The 25,846-nt window shown below is 38.7% G+C and overlaps 1 protein-coding gene across 4 annotated transcripts in view; it reads right to left on the bottom strand.

Annotated features, from left to right (window-relative positions):
- Window positions 1–25,846, bottom strand: part of cacna1bb (calcium channel, voltage-dependent, N type, alpha 1B subunit, b) — a 169,797-nt gene that overhangs the window by 64,798 nt on the left and 79,153 nt on the right. For 3 of the 4 annotated variants that reach the window (XM_078794215.1, XM_078794213.1, XM_078794212.1), the window contains 11 exons: window positions 24,165–24,386; window positions 23,963–24,075; window positions 23,743–23,855; window positions 22,241–22,372; window positions 14,156–14,228; window positions 13,962–14,079; window positions 11,348–11,415; window positions 11,164–11,270; window positions 9,733–9,795; window positions 7,528–7,569; window positions 815–1,513 (listed from right to left, as the gene is read on the bottom strand). In XM_078794215.1, coding sequence (XP_078650341.1) covers window positions 815–1,513; window positions 7,528–7,569; window positions 9,733–9,795; window positions 11,164–11,270; window positions 11,348–11,415; window positions 13,962–14,079; window positions 14,156–14,228; window positions 22,241–22,372; window positions 23,743–23,855; window positions 23,963–24,075; window positions 24,165–24,386 — 1,750 coding nt within the window. The remainder of the gene's footprint in view (window positions 1–814; window positions 1,514–7,527; window positions 7,570–9,732; window positions 9,796–11,163; window positions 11,271–11,347; window positions 11,416–13,961; window positions 14,080–14,155; window positions 14,229–22,240; window positions 22,373–23,742; window positions 23,856–23,962; window positions 24,076–24,164; window positions 24,387–25,846) is intronic. The other variant, XM_078794214.1, reaches the window with a different exon arrangement.

Here is a 25,846-nt window from a genome sequence, read left to right as displayed (position 1 = left end):
TCCAGGAAGTAGGATTCCTTATTTATCAATGGAATATTTTTGCAGGCTGCACGGCCGACGTGTGGTTAGCGTGCACGCCTCATAGCCAGGAGACTTGTGTTCAATTCCACCCTCTGTCATCTCTGTGCAGAGTTTGCATGTTCTCCCTGTGCATGTGTGGGTTTTCTGCGGGTACTCCGGTTTCCTCCCACATTCCAAAAACATGCTAGGTTAATTGGCGACTCCAAATTGTCTATATGTATGAATGTGAGTGTGAATGGTTGTTTGTCTATATGTGCCCTGTGATTGGCTGGCGACTAGTCCAGGGTGTACCCCGCCTCTCGCCCGAAGACAGCTGGGATAGGCTCCAGCACCCCCGCGACCCTCGTGAGGATAAGCGGTAAAAATGAATGAAGGAATAAATATTTTTGCAAATGGAACATAGAAAATCTACAGTTTTTAACATTATTAGAGCCTTAGAGACATGAAGTAACACCCCCACAGTCACTTACTACCCAATATACTACACGCAATAAGATTAAAAACAACATTAAAGACATAAATAAGGCTCTTACTTCCAACACTTAATAAGTTCTTGTGTGTGTTACTATAACTTTGTTCTCTAGAGCAGTGATTCTCAACTGGTGGGTCAGGATCCAAAAGTGGGTCCTGGCGCCGTTTTGTTGTTATACGGTCGTTTGTAAAGACTGTAGGTACAGTAGCAAAATGCAAAAAGAAAAATGTCACTGTTTTGGATGCAATTTGTCTGTTACACAATGAAGCCAACGACAGAAATACTACTACCGCACATGCAGTACATACAATACAGTCTTACCTATGTCCTTTCTTGCCTTTTTTGCTTTCATCTCCATCCAGAGTCGACTGAGCTCTGATCATTTGGGAGCAACGCCCTTTCCTCTGTCCGTTACCTTCACCTCCTCTTCCCCGACCTCGATGCTCTCCGTGTGCACCGTTGGCTAAAGCCCCATTGCCCTCTTTTGGCGTACGATGGGAGTGATGATGGCGATGCCCTCTTTCTTCCACCCCTCCTCGTACATCCGAGGTCTCTTCTTCTGGGGAACCAGCCTGATGATGCCGTCTGCGTCTTTGCCCCTCATCCCGACTGTGACTCCTCTCCCCTCTCCTCTCTTTGGTCTGAGCCCCATTGCCGTGGTGATCTTTGCTCCTGCTATGATGGGTGTGGTGTCGACCTCCATCCCGACCGTCGCCGTTCCTGCCCCGATGTCTGTGGTGTTTTCTGCTATGCAAATGTAAATTGTCTCCCGTGTCATCTTGCTGTCCTTCTTCTCGCTTACTGGGCAGGTTGGCGTTCTTGGCCTCCACCACCAGGGGCCGGTCCAGGTGAGTTTTCATGTCAGGATGAAGATGCAGCGCAGAAGACACCCGGAGGCGCTCCTCGGGGTCGAGCTCGTTAAACAGGGCCTCGCTGCTCGCTCTCATGTTGTGTCTCCTCAGTTGGTTGGTCCTCTGCTCCCATATTGACATGGTCTTGTTGGCCCGCTGCTGCTCCTTGCTGGACACAGGAAACCCAACAAGCTAAATTAATATCACAATGAACACAGTGTCATTTTATATGGCTCTATATGCTTTTGGACAGATTTCAGTCATTTACAGTACACACACAGATTATACTCTATTAGCACAGGTACATTATCGGTACATTAGAATAAATATAAGAAGGGTCAGGATCAGGTTGGGATACGTCCACCCTAGCACCTCAACCATGCCGACGACAGATCATGTCACAAGTTACATTGTAATGTAATGTTACATTACATTACAACATTACAGCATATGATACTCCAGTCAGTATGTGTACATACCGGGATGCTGTGGTTATTCCACCACAGACGCTGGCTTCCATAGTTTGCTTAAGACGGAGCTTACAAATTTGTTCCTAATCAACGCCCTGAGAGCAGGTGGAGGACAGTGACAATAAATCACACTGATCCTTTGACTTATAGTCAGTTGTGACTAAAATACTATATGTACGCTATGTACATATTTACGATTTTTAAGATTCTCTTACTGGTTTTTAAATGTCTTAACGACTTGCCCCTTCGTATTTATCTGATCTGCTTTTACCATATCAACCCCCGCGGACCCTGCGGTCCTCCGGCACTGGCCTTTTGATTATACCAAAACCCAGAACAAAATCCCACAGTGAGGCAGCATTTAGCCACTATGGCCCCCACCTGTGGAACAGCCTGCCGCAGGGCCTCAGGACTGCGGAGACTGTTGATATTTTTTAAAAAAAGATTAAAGACGCACCTTTTTAATCAGGCTTTTAACTCATATTTTTAAACTTTTCTTATGTTTTTATCTTTTTAGTCCTATTTTATGCTCTTAGTCTTCAGCTTTTAACTCCAGTATTTTGTTTTTATCTTTTAGTCCTATTTTTTTGCTCTTGGTCTTCAGCTTTTAACTCCAGTGTTGTGTTTTTATCTTTTTAGTCCTATTTTATGTTCTAAGTCTTCAGCTTTTAACTCCAGTGTTTTGTTTTTATCTTTTTAGTCCTATTTTTTTGCTCTTGGTCTTCAGCTTTTAACTCCAGTGTTATGTTTTTATCTTTTTAGTCCTATTTTATGCTCTTAGTCTTCAGCTTTTAACTCCAGTGTTTTGTTTTTATCTTTTTAGTCCTATCTTTTTGCTCTTGGTCTTCAACTTTTAACTCCAGTGTTTTGTTTTTATCTTTTTAGTCCTATTTTATGCTCTTAGTCTTCAGCTTTTAACTCCAGTGTTATGTTTTTATCTTTTTCGTCCTATTTTTTTGCTCTTGGTCTTCAGCTTTTAACTCCAGTGTTATGTTTTTATCTTTTTAGTCCTATTTTATGCTCTAAGTCTTCAGCTTTTAACTCCAGTGTTATGTTTTTTATCTTTTTAGTCCTATTTTATGCTCTTGGTCTTCAGCTTTTAACTCCAGTGTTGTGTTTTTATCTTTTTAGTCCTATTTTATGTTCTAAGTCTTCAGCTTTTAACTCCAGTGTTTTATTTTTATCTTTTTAGTCCTATCTTTTGCTCTTGGTCTTCAGCTTTTAACTCCAGTGTTATGTTTTTATTTTTTTAGTCCTATTTTATGCTCTTAGTATTCAGCTTTTAACTCCAGTGTTTTGTTTTTATCTTTTTAGTCCTATTTTATGCTCTTAGTCTTCAGCTTTTAACTCCAGTGTTTCCTCAGGGGGGTCCTCCACACTGGGGGCTGTGTCGGGTCTGCTGAGGGGGTGCCATCCTTGGGTCCCTTCGACCCGGCCGGCTGGGGGTTCCTCCCTTTAATGTGGGGGTCCGCCCGTCTGTCGGAGTCGGGGGGGCCCGGGTGCTGGTCCTCCGATGGCACAGCCTGCAGCTCCTCCCAGTGTGGACGGCCCCAAAGGTGGCGTTTCCTTGTTCCTCAGTGCCATGCCATGTCTCCCTACTGTGTGTAATTGTGTGTGTGTGTGTGTCTAGTATGGAGGGTGGGAAGGAGGGGCTTTCTTTTGTTTTTTTCCTTTTAATTGTGGAAATTGTTTTAATTCTGTAAAGCACTTTGTGTTGCATGTCTTTGCAGGGAAAGTGCTATACAAATAAAGTTGATTTGATTTAGTAACAAAAGATATACTATCACCAATGGGTTTTGAAAAGCTGGACTACTGCGTGATGAAAAGGACATCTCTAGCTACAGGATTCATTTCTCTTGAGACAAAAGTGAAAGAGAGACAGACTGATAAAGTGTATGACGAAGTAATTATGAGTCTGTTCAATTCCGACACTGAAGAAGACGACTTTAGTGGTTATAGTTCCCAGGCGGAGGATGAAGATGGCGATGAATGACTTTACTGGTAGGTTACTCTTTAACTAGCACTTTTTAACAAGCCATAATACACACAATGTTGCTGTATTAGTCTTTAAAGAAGCATGCCCCTCAGGTTTTACGGTCCTGGTAGCCTTCCATGAGCTTGCAGCATTACTGTGATTGATGTTGATGTGATTGTGTTTTATGCCATTTTGGCATTGGATTATTTATGTGTTGGAAAGTTTGGACACTGCTGCACGTTTGCCCTTGTCGGTCATCTTAATCGAGTCTGATGCCATCTGTTAACAATCTGCACAGTTTTAGGTCAATTTGCAAATCGTTCCATCATGTCACCAAATATTTTACATCACATGCGTCAGACTCAAAGCCTAGGGGCCAGATGTGGCCAGTCATATTATTTTATGTGGCATGTGAAAGCCCGGGAATAATGTGTGTCAATAATACACTTCACCTTTTTCCTTCTAAATGTATTTGTTCTTTCATTTTAACAGAAAAAATGTCTTGCATGCACTTCTTCTAAATTTGAATGATCATGTAAAAAGATGCTCAAAGCATCGTTTGTGTTATCCATCGTTGGTTAGTGAAAGTATTATAATAAAATGCATGGGCAATTGTGTAATAACTTTGTGATGGTATATTCCGATTTATATTCACATACTGTATATTAACACATTACATTACATGTAGTTGTTGTGTTGTGTTGATTACATGTGGCTGTCTTATTCTTTCGGCTTTCGGGTTGCCACAGCAAATCAATCTCCTCCATCCAAACCTGTCTTCTGCATGTCTCTCTGACGCCAACTACCCTCATGTCCTCCTTCACTACATCCATAAACCTCATTTTTGGTCTTCCGCTACGCCTCCTACCTGGCAACATCCTTCTACCAATACATATATTCACTATCTCTCCTCTGGACATGTCCCAACCATCTCAGTCTGGCCTCTCTGACTATCTCCAAGGCCTCTAACATGTAATGTCCCTCTGATTCCTGATCCTATCCATCCTGGTCACTCCCAATGTGAACCTTTATCTCCAAGGCCTCTAACATGTAATGTCCCTATGATTCCTGATCCTATCCATCCTGGTCACTCCCAATGAGAACCTCAGCATCCTCATCTCTGCTAACTCTAGTTCTGCTTCCTGTCTTTTCCTCAGTGGCACTGTCTCTAACATACAGAAATAAAGCATGTTAATTATAACATACAGAAGATACAGAATAATTTATGGTGGCTCAATGCTCAATGAAAATCCCATATGCACTTTCCTGGTAATTTTTTTTTACATGTCCAAATATGACAGTTAAATCTAGTATATCTAAGATGTGCATTCCACAAAAATGTTCTAAGGCCCAACAAGATACGGGACTGACACATCAACAGCTTGTAGGAATGGGTCCACGACTCAAAAGCCAGTTGAGAATCACGTTCATCTTGTACAAAATGTATCAAGTGGTCCCCTACGTCCTTTCATGGTTTGGCTTACAATCCACAGACCCCTGACTTAGACACTTTTGTACCACTTAGTGCTTATTGCACTTCAGATTTCTACATGTTATAACATCAGACTACTGTTCCATAAAGCGATTTATGCGCATGCGGAACTTTAATTAAAACTCCCCCTGACTCCCCCTGACTGACAATGTGAACCTCAGCATCCTCATCTCTGCTACCTCCAGTTCTGACTCTAGCTACGATATTTACAATATACAGTAGATAAATGAATTTTGCAGGCTCCTACCAAATATGTGTAAAGTTGCAAAATGAATTGCAAAGAAAACGGGCACTAGAGATGCGCTAGTATTTAAAGTGAACTCATGGAACACTCATGGTGTTGTCTGTGTAGAGTCTCAGTCATCCAGGTCAAGGTAATCCGCAATGGTGGAATCAAAACTCAAGATGTTTCACCTTTAATCTAAAACGCTTTTTAAGTTCTACATTTTTATGTGTTGAGTTTCAGAGGGTGTTTTCCCTCGGGGTGGACAAAAAAGTGTTGCCGTCACGATTGTTGCCCAGTGTGGCTGGTGAAATACCGTGCTGCATCAAAATAGGCTGTTTCCATGCCTGGTGGTATTACAGCTCCGTCATGACCATGGAAAGAGACAATATTTGGGGGAGAAAGTTAGGACATTGTTGTCCTTTTAGAAAGGCCTTGCTAGTTTGATGGACTGTGAATGAAATGTGAATGGTCTAACACAGGGGTCTCAAACTCAATTTACGTGGGGGCCACTGGAGCGCGGGTCTGGGTGAGACTGGGCCGCATCAGGTTTTAAAAAAAAAAAAAACGCATTTATTAAAAACAAAAATTTTTTAAAAACTTGCTTTCGCTTTGGTTCCAATTTTCTACAAGAAAAGTTCAGATAAAACATTCCACTGTTCTCAAATATCTTACTTTTTATTTTTCTACACAAAATAAGATGAAAAATAAATAAACGAATCAAGAATAAAGAAAATCAATCAATCAGTAATACTTAAATAATTATAATAATAATAATAAAACGGCAAATAATAAAAACTTAAGAAACCACATATAGTTGGTGGGTAGACAAATTATTTTCTTCAGATTAAAATGAACAAAGCATTATTAGAGCCCTGTAGACATGACAAAACACGACTATAGTCACATTTATACTCTTTTTATTTACAACATATTGCGCAACTGCAGGGTCTTGAGACACATGCTAACTCGCAAACTAGAGAGCTAGCGACCTAAACGGTAGCCTTCAAGTTATTTCCTTTAAACTTAAATAGCCAAAAACTTACCACTTCCACACGGATAGGGAGGATAACTATTAACAGTTATTTAACCTTTAAAATGAACATTAATCAAACGTAATAATTTTTTCTGGGTACATGATACCATACAGCATCCATATCAAACTTGCGCGGGCCGCACTAACATTAAACTTTCATATCAAGGTGGGGGCCTCAAACTAGTGTCCTCGGGCCGCGTGTTTGAGACCCCTGGTCTAACATATCTCCCCCAAAGATTGTCTCATTACACATGACGAGTGTTTTGTCATCAGGCAGATGAAGTGAAACTCATGTCATGCAGGCGTGATCCCCCCTACCAGAGACATAAATTGGGAGACTCCACACCTACACTGGAGAAGCCTTTTGGATTAAGAAGATTTAGAGTTGCATGATTGTTGCATGCATGCCTATATTTTGTACAACAATAGAATTCACTCTTAGAGCTGGCCGTGGTGTAGTGGTTAGTGTTCTGGACTTTAGAGCGGATGCCTCAGGTTCAAATCTCCCCTAGTAAGCATCATCGGTATTCGTCAGGAAGAGCAAGCCAAATATCAATAAGTGGATAAAAAAAAAAAACGCTGTGGCGACCCTGTAATCAGGAAAAAAGCCGAAAGAAAAAACACACAATAGAATGCACTCTAACCTAACACATTGCTTTCATTTTCTGCAACTAACCATTTGTCTTTGCAGACACGGCATGCAGATTCTGTTGACACGGATAATTCTGTGTGACTAAACATGCGCGATGTGGCAGGCAGGAAAAAACAATGCCAACATGTCTGGCAACAATATGGGAAATCACACAAATGGGTGAAATTGTGCTTTTTTTTATACAATATGTGTTTTGGCATGAAATGAAAGGTGTTACAAAAGAATTCTTATTGTTATTTCCTATGAACCAAAAATGATTGCATACTCTGTCTATATGATTTATTCTCATGGGACTTTATGGATTAGTTCAATTTGTTCCATCTGGTCACCTGTACCTCAAGATTCGTCGGGCAGGGGAAGAATAGAGAGTATAACTCCTAAGAGACACACAGAAGACATACACAAGCTGACATACAAAATACAAAACGGCACACAAAGTTTACACACACAGTTGGAGACAAACACAGTATGTTTTCTAAAGAGTGTGACAGATGCAACACTAACATTCAGTAATAGTCAGACTATTGACCTTGCAACCAAGGTCGAACCATGCTGCAGTCATTCATTCAAGTTATTCTTAGGGATGGTCCAACCAATACTCAGGATCCGTATTGGTCAATACACTGATACCAAAAATGCTCTTGCTGGGTTGCACCTCCTGTCCAACAGTAATACCGGTATTTGTAACTTCACGACACGTGAAGTCATTCATGCGCTATTCCTGTACATGGAAGTCGATCAAATGGGGATTTTGGCAACAGTTTTTACAAAGATAGTCAAGAAACAACCAGAAAACGGAGAGAAAGATGGCTGCTGACTTGTCTGGCTGACAACAAGAAGCAAAATTGATACTAAAAAACAAAGTTAAAACATAGTTATATTATTATTTAACCGCTTTATCTAAATCGTTGACTTTCAACGAGTGGGTCTTAACCCAAAAGTGGACCACAGAACCATTTTCATGGGTCTTTTGACACACCATCTATCCAATACACAGCAATATATCTATTGCAGGTGTCTCAAACACGCGGCCCGCGGGCCAAATTTGGCCCACAGGACACTAGTTTGAGGCCCCCGCCTTGATATGAAAGTTTAATGTTTAGTGCGGCCCGCTCGAGTTTGCTATGGATGCTGTATGGTATCATGTACCCAGAAAAAATTATTACGTTTGATTAATGTTCATGTTAAAGGTTAAATAACTGTTAAGAGTTATCCTCCCTATCCGTGTGGAAGTGGTAAATTTTTGGCTATTTAAGTTTAAAGGAAATAACTTGAAGGCTACCATTTAGGTCGCTAACTCTCTAGTTTGCGAGTTAGCATGTGTCTCAAGACCTTGCATTTGCGCAATATGTTGTAAATAAAAAGAGTATAAATGTGACTATAGTCGTGTTTTGTCATGTCTTGATTTGTTTATTTATTTTTCATCTTATTTTGTGCAGAAAAATAAAAATAAGATATTTGAGTGGAATGTTTTATCAGAGCTTTTATTGTAGAAATCTGAACCAAAGCACTGAAAAAGTTTGTATATTTTTCTGTTTTTAATAAATGCGTTTTTTGTTGTTTTTTTTTGAAAACCTGATGCAGCCCAGCCTTGCCCAGACCCTAGCTCCAGTGACCCCCAAGTAAATTGAGTTTGAGACCCCTGATCCATTGGTATTGCATAACTTGAATCATTTCCAGAACGTTTTTTTAATCTTACAAGAATAAAATTGTCAATTTATGAGAAAAAAAGTCATTAATTATAAAGAATAAAGTTGTACATTTACGGGAATAAAGTTGTCAATCTAGGAGTCTTATGACAAAGTTGGACATTTATGACAAAAAAGTCATAATTTACACGGAAAAACAGCAAAATGAAAAAAAAAAAAGTCGCCCATTTACAAGAACGTTTTTTTTTTACTCTTACAAGAATAAAATTGTCAATTTATGAGAAAAAGTCGTAAATTATAAGAATAAAGTCATACATTCACAGGAATAAAGTTGTCAATCTAGGAAGTAGTAATTTTCACCCAAGCTAAACAATGCAAACATCTTCTATAGTGCTTAGCATATTGCATATTTGTACTTATCACTATGCCTTCAAAACATGTTTAATATAATTAACAATGTCTAAAATTGAAGCGCTCACTGCCCAAAGGCAATGGTAAAACTGAAAGAAATTAAACATGCACCAGTCAGGGAACACAAGGAGCGGATAATTAATCACAGCAGGTACCAACACCGAGGACCATCAATAAAGTACACAACGGTTGGAGAATGCCCCGAGGAGTCTTGGTTGTGCTACATTTGTGCGTCAGCTATTTACAAACAAACCCAAAGCTATTATGTGTTACTGATTTTTAAAAGTAGCTGTATTGCAAGTTTCTGCTTGCGTGCAATGTATAGCAATAACAACATGACAGACAGCCAGACAACCAGACAACCATTTAAATTTTGGGTGCCCCATGGGAAAAGAGAAGGAAGCAAATCAAGGCTGAATGCGGAGGAGAGAGGAGAGAAGACAAGGAGGGGAAATATTGTAACAGAGAGCGATAACTCACGGTGACTGAATGCTGTTGATGGACGACCTGCGAGAGAGTGCATCTCGATTTTGCTTTACAAAACTGTACATGCAGAACAAAAAACAAAAGAAAAAATGAGACACAAATGCGAAGGGAGCAGGTGGACGGACTGAGAGTCCACCCGTCCCCTTCTAATTTACTCAAACGGACAAAGTCTGTGCAACTACTTGGCTAACACCATAAACTCATTTAGAAGCAGACAATTTTAGAAAGGCACAAACTGAACCTCAAAACAAGTCAGGAGTTTCATTCCAAAAATCATCCAATCAACCTATTTTTGAATATTCATGATTTTACAAAAAAAAAAATAAACCTTCAAATTTGAATTTTTCTTCTTTTGTTTTGTCATGGAACCCTGAGTTTCTCTGAAACAATTCACAGAACACAAACAAAACAAGTTATTGTCAAAGAAAAACAGTTGAAGAGCCAGCTCACTAATGGGTCACCGCATTGTTCACTTCCAAAGACTTGGAGACCCACCAGAAATAACAGTGGAGGGAGTGGGGGGGATTAAGTGGGAGAGGAGTCAGCTCAGCGGGTTTTTGTCCAATTCTTTGTGAGGATGACGCTGATTAAGGAGCAACTTTGGGCTGAACTTTATTATTCTGTGTCAATGTCATAGTAATTTAATATTGAGGAGAGAAGACATACGGTATATACTGTGTATTATTATGATTGTTACATTATTTAAGTACGTATGGTTGTCGCACTTCAACTTTCTCAGCTTTAATTTGTAATTGTCTATTAAATCTATTAATCATAGCTGTTTTGTGTGACTAATAAAAACATTTTGGAAATTGAAGAAAACTGTTCCTATAAAGATGGCTCCACACTGGTGACGAGGTGTAAGTAATGTCACTGTAATGTTTGGTGAGACACACAAGCACCAGACTTGATTGCCGATGAGAACCAAAGCCTTGTGTCTTCATTCATTCATTTGTACAGTCAAACTTTTTCTTATTTATATGAAATTTTGTCCTTTTTTCTTTTAACGAGGTGCCAAAATAATTGAGTTGCAGGGTGATGATGCTCAGGGTTTCATTACATTTGATGTTCATTTGAGATCGTCTGTTTGACGCAAATTACGACAAAATAAGGTTCGGACTTTGGTGGTGATAAAAAAAAAATTGCATAACTCAATTTTAATTGAAGTCCCCAAGTTTAAACGCAGAAAAATCTCGATGATCGAATGACTGGTGCTCCCTTAATTGCATGTCATTTGAAAAGGTGAACAGTGGGGTTAAGAGAACCACACAAAACCACAGGAGCACTCTCATTGTGTGCAGTCGATGAGAGGAAAATCCCAAACTTACAAACTCACACATGAACTAGATGAGCGTGACAACACACTCAGTCACAAAGGGGGATGAGAATGACGGCGTAAAAGGGAAAAGCTGTGCATAAACTTACGCCGCAATTGAGATGTTGGCTGCCGACATGGGACTGACTTCTTTCACCTCCAAAGCTTTCTGCAGAGCCAGCTTCTTATTGGCTGCTTCCTCCTGCTCTTCTTCGTCCTTTAGCCAAGTCGAACAAAGCCATCAATGCATGCAAACTGCAATACATTATTTTGAGAAAAAAAAAATAAAAATACCTTAGTTAGCTCTTGCGCATTTGCCAGATTATCAACAGCGATAGCCAAGAAGACATTCAGAAGGGTATCTGAACAACAGGACTCAGTAGAAAATAAAGTCAGGACTATTTGTCACAGATTACAGTTCTGGAGAGGAGGGTCTACAGCAGGGATCTCAAAGTCAATTTACTTGGGGGGCCTTGGAGGCATCAGGTTTTTAAAAAAAAACAACACTTTTTCAGTGTTTTGATCTCAGTCATAGAGGATGAGAGAAAAAGCAAAACAGGCGGGCTCGTTCGCTTGCGTATGGGCGGGGCAAAATCGCGTCAATTGTGTCCGGTGTGCACGCAGCTTTAAGCTGTTATTTCTTGGTTCATGAAACCATACGGCATCCATATTAAACTATTAAGGCCGGGGCCTCAAACTAGCATCCTGCGGGCCGCATTTGGCACGCGGGCCGCAAGTTTGAGACCCCTGGTCTACAGCACCATTCTACATCATCGGATAACCGGAAAGCTTTACCAGGGCATGCCCATTTAAAAAAAAGCCATTTAAACTAAGGCTTTTCTCTATTAATCCAGTACAGAATATAGTGTGTCCTAATACAATACAGTTGAACTGGCTTATATTGACGTTAACCAAAGCACCGATATTGAATAGTGACGTAAACGGTACTCGAACTGAAAATCAATGGTACTTTGACGGTACTTCATTTCGGTGCTAAATTCATACACCTAAAATAAGAGTTAGAAGTAAAGCCTTGTAAGAGTCTGACACTCTTTTTCAATTCCATTGCCCACCATTACACACCAACAGCAGTGCTCAGTAGTTCCAACACCGTCAGTCTCCACAGCAGTGACAGGACTTTTCCTTGATATCCGCCAATCACGGTCACGGCATATTCCCTTGTGTTCTACATTGGTAATGGTAATGGTTTTATTTCATTTGAACATGCATCAGATTACAATTGAGTGCATCCCATAATCAGTTCACAGTTCCACATGTCCAAAAGGAGTAGGAAGAAGCAAAGCTTATTAAATCCTACCCCTCCATTTGGTACTTTTACAATCAGTAACTGTTACATTTGTTCACTTCCTGCTTTCCATAATACAGTTTAAGATTTTTTAAAAATAATATTGCTCCTAGTTTTGCTCTGATAGTGATGACAATTTGATTGATATTGGGGACAAGACAAGATGTAGAGGTATGATGAACATGCATACCACCTTCTTGTTTTGCCATGAGTTATTCCTTGAATCAACCTAAGCCAGTGATTTTCAACAACTGTGCCGCGGCACACAAGTGTGCCGTGAGGAATTATTCAATATCACTTTTTTTAATTAATATGTATTAATAATTTTCTGCAAATATTATGTCATTGTTGCGTGTCATTGGTGTAAAGACTGGCAGAGCAATGTAATATTCGTCCGTGTGGCAACGCTACCTGATTGCCTCGTTCCTCTAATAGACTTATTAGAGGAGATCTTAGATTTTTTGTAATGTTGTAACATTGTTGGTTAAATTAGTATGCGGATCAAAAGGATCTGCTGTGGCGAGTCCGTAATCAGGAAAAAACTGAAAGAAGCAAATAATTTTGGTTATTGGTGTGCCGCAAAATTTTTCCAACGTAAAAAACGTGCCGTGGCTCAAAAAAGGTTGAAAATCAACCTCAACAACCTAAATTGAAGCCCAAGATAGTTGCCTGTATTTGCTAAAGAAAGTGAACAACACTACTGAAATCAAGAGAAAACTTGGTGTTGCTTGGTGACTCTCCAAGGCTCTGCGCACATCATATAGTGTAGGCTAAATTGGCTTGCAAAATATCCTTGCCCATCTGTCACATGTCTGTGATTTTCATTCGGACTCATTTGATCAACGTCCCTCAAACTAGTCTAAATCCCATCCTTCCATCTATCTTCATTCTCTTATCCAAGGTCGAGACGAAGCATCTATTTCATCCAGATCCTCCCAGTGGATCCCTTGGCGTTCTCAGACTGGATGAGAGACATATTTCTCCAACGTGTCCAGGGTCTTTCCCGAGGCGTTCTTACCGGTCGGATGTGTCCTGAACCTGCCTTGAACACCTCCCCAGGGTGACATCCGGGAAGCATCCTAACCAGATGCCCGAGCCATCTGGCTTCTCTCATTGTAGAGGAGCAGCAGTTCTACTCAGTGACAATGCTTCTCACTTAATCTCTAAGGGAGAGCCCAACCACCCTATGGAGAAAACTTAAACTCGGCCACTTATCTTGTCCTTTTGGTCACTTCCCAAAGCTCCTGACCATCAGTTCCCTCTTTACCACAAAGGACCGATACAGAGTCTGCATAGTTGGCTGTCAATTTTACGTTCCATCCTTGCCTCACTCATGGACATGGAGGTACCGAAACTCCTGCATTTGGGGCAGGCGCTCATCTTCGACCATGATATGGCATTTTCCGGGCAAGAACCATGAACTTAGACTTGGAGGTCCTGATTTGTTAACATATCCTTTTTTGCCAAAAATTGTTGCCAGAAATCAAAATGTCCGATTTCCGAATAACTTGAACTAACTACCCAAAACTACTTATTCTAAATGAGGCTCAAACTCAAACCATTTCCCAATAATTATTCTGTTTTTTTCTGTAAAAAGGATACAGTTTCCAAAAAGCGTGAGAACAATGAAGTAGACGGAGGAGAACATCCCACGACGCACACCCCCTTGAGACTCTATCCCGTGGTACATCACAGCATTCCAGTCCTCACCAGTTAAAATCTGAAGGGGTCAAGACCGTTTCAATAACACGACTGAACAGAAGTTACTTCATGTCACTTTTTCGGTACATACATACCTGGAACACGGTGAGGATGGCTGCTGGGAAAGTATCGAAATTAGTTGTCGGTGTCTCATCCTCGAAGTTAAACCTAAATAAAAATCAGAAAATCAGCATCAAGTGAAATTAAAACTTCCTCTGTCTCGATTGGCGAACAAATGAGACAACGGGACACAAACTGCAGACATACATACGCAGGGTAACAAAGAACAAGCTCAGCAAAAATGAGAGGCTGGCACGGTTTTGATTAACTTCTCTGTGCATTTGAAATGACTCACGGCATCACCTGTAATGGGGAAGGGGAATTACTTCCGACAGGAATGAAGGAATGCTGAGCATCACTAAGATGCCAGCAGCAGCATGCTGTCTTATCAACTTGCGTGCGTCGTAACCACCGCACGTGGGTGGTTTAGCTTTCGTGAGTTAGCAGTGAGTGACATCAGCAACAATCTGCAGAGGTCAGGCGTGAAAGTATCCCTTTAGTATCTTCTACTCTTCACTAAGTACATTCGCTAAACCAGAAGAAGCATTAGCAAAAAGCAAGAAGGTTGGAGCTTCATTTCCTGCCAACGTTGATGTTAGAATAAAATGTGGATGCAATGAATATAATGTAAGTTATCACCCTTATATTCATTTGCTTAGACAATAGAAAATGTTTGAATGTGCTGAAGAAGAAATGTTCCTGTGACCCTGATCAGAGACCCCCAGTGACCCCCAGGTTCTGGAGGTGCCTGGATGCGCCAACAGCGACTCTGCAGATGCTCATGTTAATCCTGCAAGAATGTGTCAAGATAAGAACTCATAAAACAATAAAAGTAATGACTCTCACATATACACACACACATAGACAAACAAATACAGCTTGTGCAACTGCCCCCTCCCCCCCCTTTAGAGTTGCACGACCATGTAGTCGGGACCCCCATATTCAGAGTGGAGCATGTCACTGGGTATGTGGTTTCACTCTCCTCGCTGCGAGTAACTTTGAATATTGTTGTCTGTCTCTTCTGTATTTAAATGTTTTTAAAAGTGGCACAGGAGTTTGAACCTGACAGTTGAGGAACATTTTTGAGTAGTCTTCGTGTACAGGGGTGTGACAGAGTTTTCCACTTAAGTGCTGCATAGTGAAAATTCTCAAATTTTCCTGAAAATCTTATTGTCAAATGCAAATATTGACAGGTATGGACGGCATTTCTGCAATCAACCAAAAGTCTTGTCAACTATTTTGCTTGGTATGGCTTCCTTTGTATGAGGTAAATAATGGCAATTTAAAAGGGGAGGGCACCTATCTCTATCGTGACACGGAGAACCAGCGTGCCGCCATCCTTGGCTGTGCAAGATGTCGGACACGCTATTCCATCCGTGCACCATGGAGGTGTACAGCTGGAGGAGTATGTCGGCAGCCACGTTTAAACTTCCGACACACGCACTCCTCCGCTTGCGATCTATGCAGAATACAATTTCCATCCCAGTTTTTTTTTCCTACAGGGTTTGTGTGCTGTCTGTGGGTTTGATGTACCCCACACCCCCTAACTCTGCAAACGACAAAAGGCATACATGGATATGTGGAGAGCGACAAAGTGTACAATACTCATCATAATGTATGCAATGTTCAAAATGTTGGCAGGTCTGCTGTTGTAACTTTAATTACTATTTACTGTGGCTTGTTGTGTTTTTCTTTGCACAATATTTTTGCCAACTCTTCCTCTTTTGCATCTGGGATCCCATCCAAAACCCAAATCTTAGACATGCATTATAAACTACTACTGTATTTGTTTTGTTTTGGGTTTTTTTACAGAAAAACACATTATAGCGTACTTTTTTCCTCCTCTGGTAGGACATTATATTGTTTTTCTGCATGCGCGTTTTCACGCATTGCCCCCCTTGGTCTGATTCCTGTATCCTCCATCACTCCCCTATCACTCATCTATTTCTCCCCTCTTTTCTCACCACCTCTTATCTACTGGGCAAAAATTGCCCACCATTTCAGCAACCAACATCTCCCTTGTTGCCCTCTCCTGCGTTTGTTCTTGAGGATTAGTGGACTCGGTGCAGGGAGTCGGCTGCTGTGCCAGTGAGTGCCGACCTCTGTTTACTATGATAATGGGCAATGGGAGCGCTCATCCAGATGGCACCCACAGAGACTTCATTAAATCAATTCTAGAAATATGAGTCACAGGCACTCACTCCATATATTTCAGACAATATCTGCTAGCTTATACAGTGGTGGTGCACACATACTGTATCAGCATGAACAAGTCAGCTGGAAACGAGGGTGACGACCTCAAACAAACCCAAATATAATTGGTCAGTGAGGTTCAGACATTATTTGCATGGAAATTAATGAAAATGGCGCGTAATTCTGTTGTACACAAACAACCAGACAACCAACATGTAGGCCAGGGGTGTACAAAGTTTTTCCACTTAAGTCTGCATATATTAGTGGTGAACGATACAACAATTACTCCAAGAATACAGTACACACTAAGGACAGAATAACATTGCTTATTTGTTAACTTGTTGGACATCATTATGTCTCCCAAGCAAGAGTGTGCCAAAGAAAATGAAAGACAGCACCATGGAAGTGAACATTAACATCATAAAAGTTCTAAATTAGATGACACGCCCACCAATATTGGCCCCTCCTTTGGTCCGAACCACTCCACTACAATGTCATAATCATCATGAAATCATTCGCTAACAAATGTTTTTTCAACGCAACGCTCACTACGAAACTTTTACGTTTTTTGCATGACAGGCAAAAAGAGGTGATGATGCAACTCCACAATAGAAGAGAGCATGTTTGGTGCAATTTTAGGTGGCAGAAGTGCATATTATAAAAGCAAAGTCTGCATCTTTCCCATTGAAATACATGCACCGCAGCCACCAGGAAGTGAAAAGTCATGTCCACGTGTTGCGCGAAGGAACACGAATTGAAGGGAAATTTTACCACATGCAAAGGCATCTATACAGCCCAAAGAACATAGTCAAAATCATTGGATTAAATGAGTGAATGCTAAAGGAGTCATGGATTCTATGCGCTGCTACAAGGAGATCTGGAAGAAGACCCTCCTCTTCTATTCCTAGTTTTTTTTATAATCAGAATAAAACACAGGACAAATACAGTATTTTAGACAAACGTAAAAATACATGTTGATACTAAACATATTAAACCACAACATGCAAACTCATGCTCCAGGAAATTGGTGGAATTTGGATGGAAAACTAAAATGTGTATATTTATTACAGCAGTGATTAAATTAGAAAGTTGAAGGAAGAACACAGCAGTGCTGGAGGCAGAACAAATGGAAGCTTACCGTTTACACATTTTTTGAGTCCAAAGATTAAGTTAATATGGACGTGTCTTAAGAAGATCCCTCAAAATAGTAATTTTCAGTTAAATGAAAGATGTCATGACTAAAAAGAATTGGTATCTGTGTCAACTTTAAGAAAGCAATTACAAAGAAATGGTACAAACCTGACGTGACAATATTGAAGCAATAAATGACCAATCATTCCAAACAACAGCGATGGGAATAACGGCGTTTAAACGCGTTACTAACGCCGTTACTTTTTTCAGTAACGGGTAATCTAACTAATTACTTTTACTGTCAGCATAACGCCGTTACCATTTTCGACACCGCGTTACTGAAGCCGCCTAAAAATATATCACCGACTTCAAAACTAATCTGCAGCGTAGTGAGAGTGTGAGGGTGTTGCAGAGTGACAAGGAAGGGGGTGATATAACCACATAAGTAATGAGGATTGGCTCAGGTTTTAGTAAAATTTCGTCTTCAGCCAATCAGAGAACTTGAGTGGGCGGGTGTTTAGAGCACATAAGCAATGAGGATTAGCTAAGGTTGAGTAAAATTGCGTATTCGGCCAATCAGAGAACTTAAGTGGGCGGGAGTTTAGAGCACATAAAGCAATGAGGATTGGCTAAAGTTTAGTAAGATTGCGTCTTCAGCCAATCAGAGAACTTAGGTGGGCGGGTGTTTAGAGCACATAAGAAACGAGGATTGGCTAAGGTTTAGCAAGATTGCGTTTTCAGCCAATCAGCGAACTTGAGTGGGCGGGTGTTTAGAGCACAGCCAAACAGCGTTTGTCAAATGGAAGTACAGACACTAATTTGGGGCGCCATGTCATCTGCTAGCCGTCTAACCAGGACCCCATCCGATTTAAGGACCATGTTATCCCTGTCCTTACTGAGAACCCCATAGAAAGTTGATGGGGTATTGAAAATTGGGATTTTCATTCGTTTTCAGTTATAATCACCAAGATTAAAGGACATAAATATTCGAAATATATGAGTCTATGTGTAATGAATGCAATATAATATACAAGTTTCACTTTTTTGGATGCAATTACTGCAACTTCCTATTCTATTTTTTTAATGCATGTAATATATGTATATTTGTTCATTTATCTATGCATCATTTATCTATCGATGGCAGAAGGTACATAATTAAGCTGTTGTTATTCATACAACAGAATAAGAAAAATGTGCCGTATCTAGTCATTATGATACAGAAAAATGGGCTGAGAAGGAGAATTATGAATATGAACCATAAACTACCAGGCCGGGTGGATAGACCATAAAGTGTCCATGGCTGAGGACAACACAACACTGAATATGAATAAAATAAACTCCTCAAACGCCTTTTTCTGTATCTAAACATGTTCTGACGGCACCCAAAGTAGTGGAAACCACTTTTTATGAGCATTCACGTACAGTCGGCATATTTTCTCCGCGCTTATCACAAACAGTTGTGATGTCCTTTGAGTCTCAGCAGGGAGACGGTCCACTGCCTCAAGCTGTTTATTTTTTAATTCTCACAGTTTTACCAAGAGACCTTTGGTGTTTCGTGAACGAGAGCGTAATCTCTGAGCCAGGATGCGTAAGTTATTCATTTATTTACCCGTCATTATTTTTAATTTTCATACAGAAATATACATTTTTCATTTAACTAAGCTTAGCATGTTTTTTAAGACGGTGAAATTGCGTGTTCTGCCTCGCTGCAAACATTGTGTGCGCGTCAGACTCATCTCACACTTGTCCATCACAAGGGAGAGACGCAGTGGTAATGATGCCGTAGAAGGGTACAAGGCTGGGTGCCATGGAAACAGCCTGCTGCCTCCAAAGCATCCAGAGGTGGTGTTTGTGAGGGCTGTCAGTGCAAGGAGTACAGAACACTCCTATGTGTAAAAAGAGCCATTTACACATAAGCGTAGTGTAGTGACGTGCGTAGTGACAGACCACCTGGGAACAGTGTGGGCAATAAAACCTCATCTCTCTCATCAGGCATCCATCAACACCATTTCTGGGCTTGGTGGAGAACATTTAACACATTGGTATTGGTACATACAATTGGTTGCTTCTGCAATGCTAGAAATATGTACAGTGGAATACTTGAGCGGGGAATCGAACGCAGGGCTCCTAGCTGTGTGGCCTGCAGGAAAACCACTCATCCGCCGTGCTGCCCATTTGCATGTGTTTTGTGTTTTATGTGCATTTAAAACTAGAATTGTAAACATTCATTCATTCATTTTCTACCGCTTATCCTCACAAGGGTCACGGGGGGGTTTCGGGTATGCTGGAGCCTATCCCAGCTGTCTTCCGGAGAGAGGCGGGGTACACCCTGGACTGGTCACCAGCCAATCACAGGGCAAATATAGACGACAAACAACCATTCACACTCACATTCATACAATGAAAGCTCATACATATGATACATACAATAATACGATACATAGTACATACGAGACAATGAGACAAAAGCTTTATATGGACCCGTCACCTGTATCTTAAAACGCTATAGAACAGAAATAACCTTGTTTAAAGCCGCATCATCATGTCAGGTATAAAATCATATAAAAATCATTGAATCCGTGGTGCTATGTTCCCAAGATCAGCAATCTTCCTGATGCATGCAACATATATGTCGGGCCAAGACAAAAAAACAATGCTGTATATATATATATATATATATATATATATATATATATATATATATATATTGAGGAGGGAAACAACGAGGTTCCTCAGGGAGTTCCAGTACCTGACAAGTCACAGAAGAAAGAATGAAGAAGTTGAAATATTAAAGACAGAATACGTTATTTTTTTGAAGATGAAATACTATGAAAAAGAGGCAAGTATACAGAAAAAAATTAAAATACAGTAAAGTCTCGTTATATCGATATTCCCGGGAGTCGGAAAAAATATCGATATAACCGGACTATCGATATATCCGATCCTGCGCCGAACTGCATTAAAAGTGGGCAATAATGCACTTGACATTGTTCTATACACACGAGAGAAACCACGAACGCCAGCATGTACATATGAAAAACAGTGATTATTGCAAGCGATAAAAAGATATCTGAATACAACACAATTAAATACATGTATTTGTACGCTTGTGTCTTCGTTGGAATAGGTGTGTATGCTATGTCAGTTGGTTCTTCTGTTGCAGGCATGTGTTTGGCCAGCTATGTGGGGCGGGTTGAGCATGACCTGTGAACCAGGAAGTGCGGGAATCGGTGTGTGTGCTGTGCTCTGGTGGTGGAAGTGTGAAAAATAAAGTTGACTGGAAGCAGCCATTCGCCGTGTTCTTTTTTTTTCTCTGCCTAAGTCAGGCCGCCCCTTACCACGGTTTGGGGCTGAACACGCTGACAGGTAACACGTCATCCTCAATTACCTGTAATCCTCTAATTACCGTCCGTTGGTGGAAAAGCTGAAACGGTGTTAGCCGAAAATCAAACAATACGCCGTTTACAGATTTCGCTAATGGTGGTATTGAAATCCTTAAGCAAAGATTGATTTAAGCTGCTTTTGTATCGATATAAGCAGACCAAATTGGCTGGCGGGAGATGAAAAGGGCATCGTAGTAACCGGATTATCGTAATAACCGGGTATCGTACTAACCGGAACTAATTATATCATAAAAGACTAGAAATTTGCCAGGAAATGAAAATAGTATCGTAATAAGCAGTACTTCGATATAACCGATATCGATATAACGAGACTTTACTGTAATATAGGAATATAGTCAAAATATTGAGGAAATAATGATAATTTCCAAAAGAAAATTAAAAGAGTTGGAATTTAATTTTACAACAATAATATTAATATTATTGTTTAATATTATATTATATTTAATATTAAAATTAAAATATTTTAATTAAAAAATAAATTAAAATAAAATATTAAAATTAAAATATTGAAATTTTAATTTTATGAGGAAAATATTTTTGTCATTTTTATAGCAATGCATTAACCTTTTATTTAAAAAATATGTATTTTTTTTATAAAGTATATATATATATATAAAAACAATGCTGAATAAAGTTAGACTAAAATCCTTCACCATTGACTTCCTGCGTGAGTGAGTTTAGTTATTCAGGACTAAATGCCAGTTGGCTGTGGCTCATCATTAAAAATGTCAGAACTCTTGCTGAGATTAGTATCAAAGAGCCACAGTGTGCCTGCTTTGGCGGCTTCCTGCTGTGTCAACATGTCTGTCAACAGCGAGAGCGGAAGTGGGGTGGGGGGGAGACTATGCCGAGATAAGCGGTGCTGTATGGATGACAAATAAATGTGTGTTTTCTGTTGAGCTGAAAAAGGCAAGAAGAAGGCGGCTGTGGGGGTAAAAAAAAAGCTCAAAGAATCAAGTGAGAATTAATTGGTGAAATTACATTTAAGAAGTAATTGCTAGTTACATTTCCAAAAAAGTAGGAGATAAATGCATACTGTAAATGAGAAAAATCATCAATACGACCCAAAGTTTGTGATGGAAGGAAATTCACGTATCTAATTTGCATATTATGACATCACCAGGCTCAGAATTGGTTAAATCCCTTTCTCCACGGTGCCCAACAGGCTCATCAAAATGCCTGATCCACTTGTCATACACAAACATTATATATACGTATATATATATTATATATATATATATAAATATATATATTTTTTTTCCTAATTTGTGTGTTGAGCGAATGATAACTCAAGAGGACTGCGTGTGGATTTTGGGTTCAATCAAGCTGTGGAATTGAGAAGACAGAGCAGTCAGGCTGCTGCGAATGGGCCAGATTAAAGAGATTACTCACTGTCCTCCGAAGAGCTGCATGCCCAGCAGAGCGAAGACAACAATGAAGAGGAAGAGGAGGAAGAGCAAACTGATGATTGACTTCATGGAATTGAGGAGGGAAACGACGAGGTTCCTCAGGGAGTTCCAGTACCTGACAAGTCACAGAAGAAAGAATGAAGAAGTTGAAATATTAAAGACAGAATATGTTAAGATATGTTAAGTATACAGAAAAAAATTTGAATATTACAGGAATATAGTCAAAATATTGAGAAAATAGTTATAATTTCCAAAAGAAAATTAAAAGAGTTGGAAAATGCAAATAAACTACCATAATTTTACAACAATATAGTCCAAATATTAAGAGTAAAATGGTGTATTCAAACAAGAAAAAAAGTAGCAAAATTTCAATATTATGAGGAAAATATTTTTGTCATTTTTGTAGCAATGCATTAACCTTTTATTTAAAAAATATGTAATTTTTTTATGAAGTTGCAATTTTTGAAAAATGAGGTTGGGGTAGTACTATACTATATATTTACTATATAAAATACGAATTATTATTATTATTATTATTATAATTCGTATTATTTATTATTTATTATTTATTATTTATTATTTATTATTTATTATTTATTATTTATTATTTATTATTTATTATTTATTATTTATTAAAATAATAATAGTAATAATAATAATAATTATTATTATTATAATAAAAAACATTATTATATTATTCTATAATATAGTATAATATATAATAATAATAATAATAATAATAATAATAATAATAATAATAATAATAATAATTACTATTATTATTATTAATGATGTTGTCATTATTATTGTTTTATTATGGTTATATTTTTATTATGATTATGATTATGTAATAACATTATTATCAATACTAATAAACAATATAATAAAATAATGACAATAATAATAATAATTATTATTATTATTATTAATGATGGCATTATTATTGTTTTATTATTGATTATTATTATTATAATTATTATTATTATTGATTATGATTATGTAATAATATTATTATTAACAATGATAATAATAAACAATATAATAAAATAATTATAAGATAAGATAAAGCAATGAAGTCATGATATTGGACAAAGAAAAATTACAAGAAAGTAGAAATATTAATCATAAAAACAGCAAAACTGAAAAAAGAAATAACATGCTTTTTCACCTATATCACAAAGTTCAGATGCATTTTTTTCTTCAATTCTATATTTACGAATTAACCATATATTAACTAATATTAAAAAATATATATATCTTCTTAACAAACATACATGTGCTGCTTTACAAAAATAAAAGTGGCCCTTCATTTTTTCAGTGTATGGCCACCAGTGGAAAAAGTGGACACATGTTTTATTGATCAATACTGTTACTTTCCACCAACAGTTTGATATATTCCCACCAATGCCAGTTAACATTGAAACATTTTCAATAATAAGGGTCTCATAAAGTTATTCTCGTTTTGTTTGGCAAAAATGAACTCACTTGGTGACTTTGAAGATCCTCAGCAGTCTCAGGGCCCTCAGCACGCTGATACCAAACGATGCTCCTGGTTTGATCATATCCCAGATCACTTCAAAAATACTTCCCACAATTACCTAGAGGTGAGAGCAAAGGGAACAGGTCCATGGTCCACTTTTATATGTACTATGTACTAGATCCTAGATCCTTATCTAACTCATTGAAATACGCAGCAAAAACTCACCCCAAAATCAAAGCAGTTAAACGAGGAGTGGAAATAATTCCTTGGTCCAAGGCCGTACATCTTCAAGGTCATCTCGGTGAGAAACAAGCCCAAGAAGACAAACTCTGCCGTGTCTGGTACCGACATGAAAAGTAGCAAAGAGCAGTAGATTTCCAGACTGTTCAAAGTACTGCAGCCATCATGTTGACTATGTGTGACTTACACAGGGCTCTCGTAAGCCACTCGGGTTGGTCGTAGTGAACGATGGCCACACATAGCGTGTTTAGGCCCACCAGGCACAGAACGATCCAGTAGAAGCTTTGAGCTTTCACCATCCTTCGGATGAAGAATCGGGTTCTTTTCTCCTTACGACGAAAGTACGACGAACTGTCCATCTTTGTGCTGCTTTTCAGACTGGCCCGCCCAAAAGGAGAACCGGGAGGAGCTGAACAAAACACATGAACGACATGAAAAGGTTCATGCATATTCCTCATACTTAAATGATCTGAGACCCTGATAATGAATGATTGGTTGTTGGGATTTTCAATAATATTCAGGTGTGGGGACTAAGATGGCCATTCCAGAACGTTGTACTTGTTCCTCTGCATGAATGCCTTAGTAGAATTAGAGTAGTGTTTAGGGCCATTGTGTTGTTGGAAGTATCCGGCCCTGGCGCAACTTCAACTTTGTCACTGATCCTTGAAGGAAAGTTGTAATTTTTGAAAAATGAGGTTGGGGTGGATCTTATAATATAAAATAATAATAACAATAACAATAATTATTATAAATTATTAATTATAATAATTATAATAATTATAATAATTATAATAATTATTATAATTATTATAATTATTATAATTATTATAATTATTATAATTATTATAATTATTATATTTTATTATATTTTATTATATTATAATAATATTATATTATATTATATTATAATGATTATAATAATTATTATATTATTATAATTATAATAATTATTATATTATTATAATTATTATAATTATTATAATATAATATAATAAAATATAATAATTATAATAATTATAATAATTATAATAATTATAATAATTATAATAATTATAATAATTATTCACAGGGACAAACAACCATTCACACTCACATTCATACCTATGGACAATTTGGAGGGGTCAATTAACCTAGCATGTTTTTGTGGGAGGAAACCGGAGTACCCGGAGAAAACCCACGCATGCACAGGGAGAACATGCAAACTCCACACAGAGATGGCCGAGGGTGGAATTGAACCCAAGTCTCCTAGTTGTGAGGTCTGCGCTCTAACCACTCGTCCGCCGTGCAGCCTACAACTGCTTATATCAGCGTCAATTAGCCAGTGCGAGGCGTGTTGTCATAAACGGGTTCCATTGTATACAAAAGAAAATAAAAACAATACTGAAATATGATTTTTTAAGGAAAGCAGCATTAAAGCCATTTTAATTTTCAAGTTATTGTCCATTTGCAACACACAGACAAGAAATGTTCTTCTTTGTGTGGTACCGTGAAGGCAATCAATTTCCCCCAAAAAGTCTAATTCTAATATGCTGCAGGTGATTCTTCTATAACAGGAGTTTAATTTAACAGTCTAATTAGAAAACTTAATTATACTTCTTTTCCCTGAAGGGGATCCCAGACGCAGATGGTGTTGGAGTGCCTCGGTGATGCTCTAAGCTATTTCAGAGACACTTTAGACATTTTTTGACATGGTAAAAAAGCAGCGTTGTTGTGACATGAAACCCCGGCTTAATAAATCGAGATCTGAGTCAGCCAGCATGTGTGCATTTATTGTCAAAGACGGGCCCTTTTGGAAAGGTCGGCCCCGTGACGACACAGCATGTGAAGGTAAGAGGTGATGTGCTGCTGTTGGACAAAAGGATGTCAGAC

This window comes from Doryrhamphus excisus, linkage group LG10 (assembly GCF_037039965.1).
Source record: "Doryrhamphus excisus strain RoL-2023G ecotype Guam linkage group LG10, RoL_Dexc_Guam_v1.1, whole genome shotgun sequence".
NCBI lineage: Eukaryota > Metazoa > Chordata > Actinopteri > Syngnathiformes > Syngnathidae > Doryrhamphus > Doryrhamphus excisus.
The sequence above is the reverse complement of the archived record's forward strand: the minus strand, read 5'-3'. Positions and strand labels throughout refer to the sequence as shown.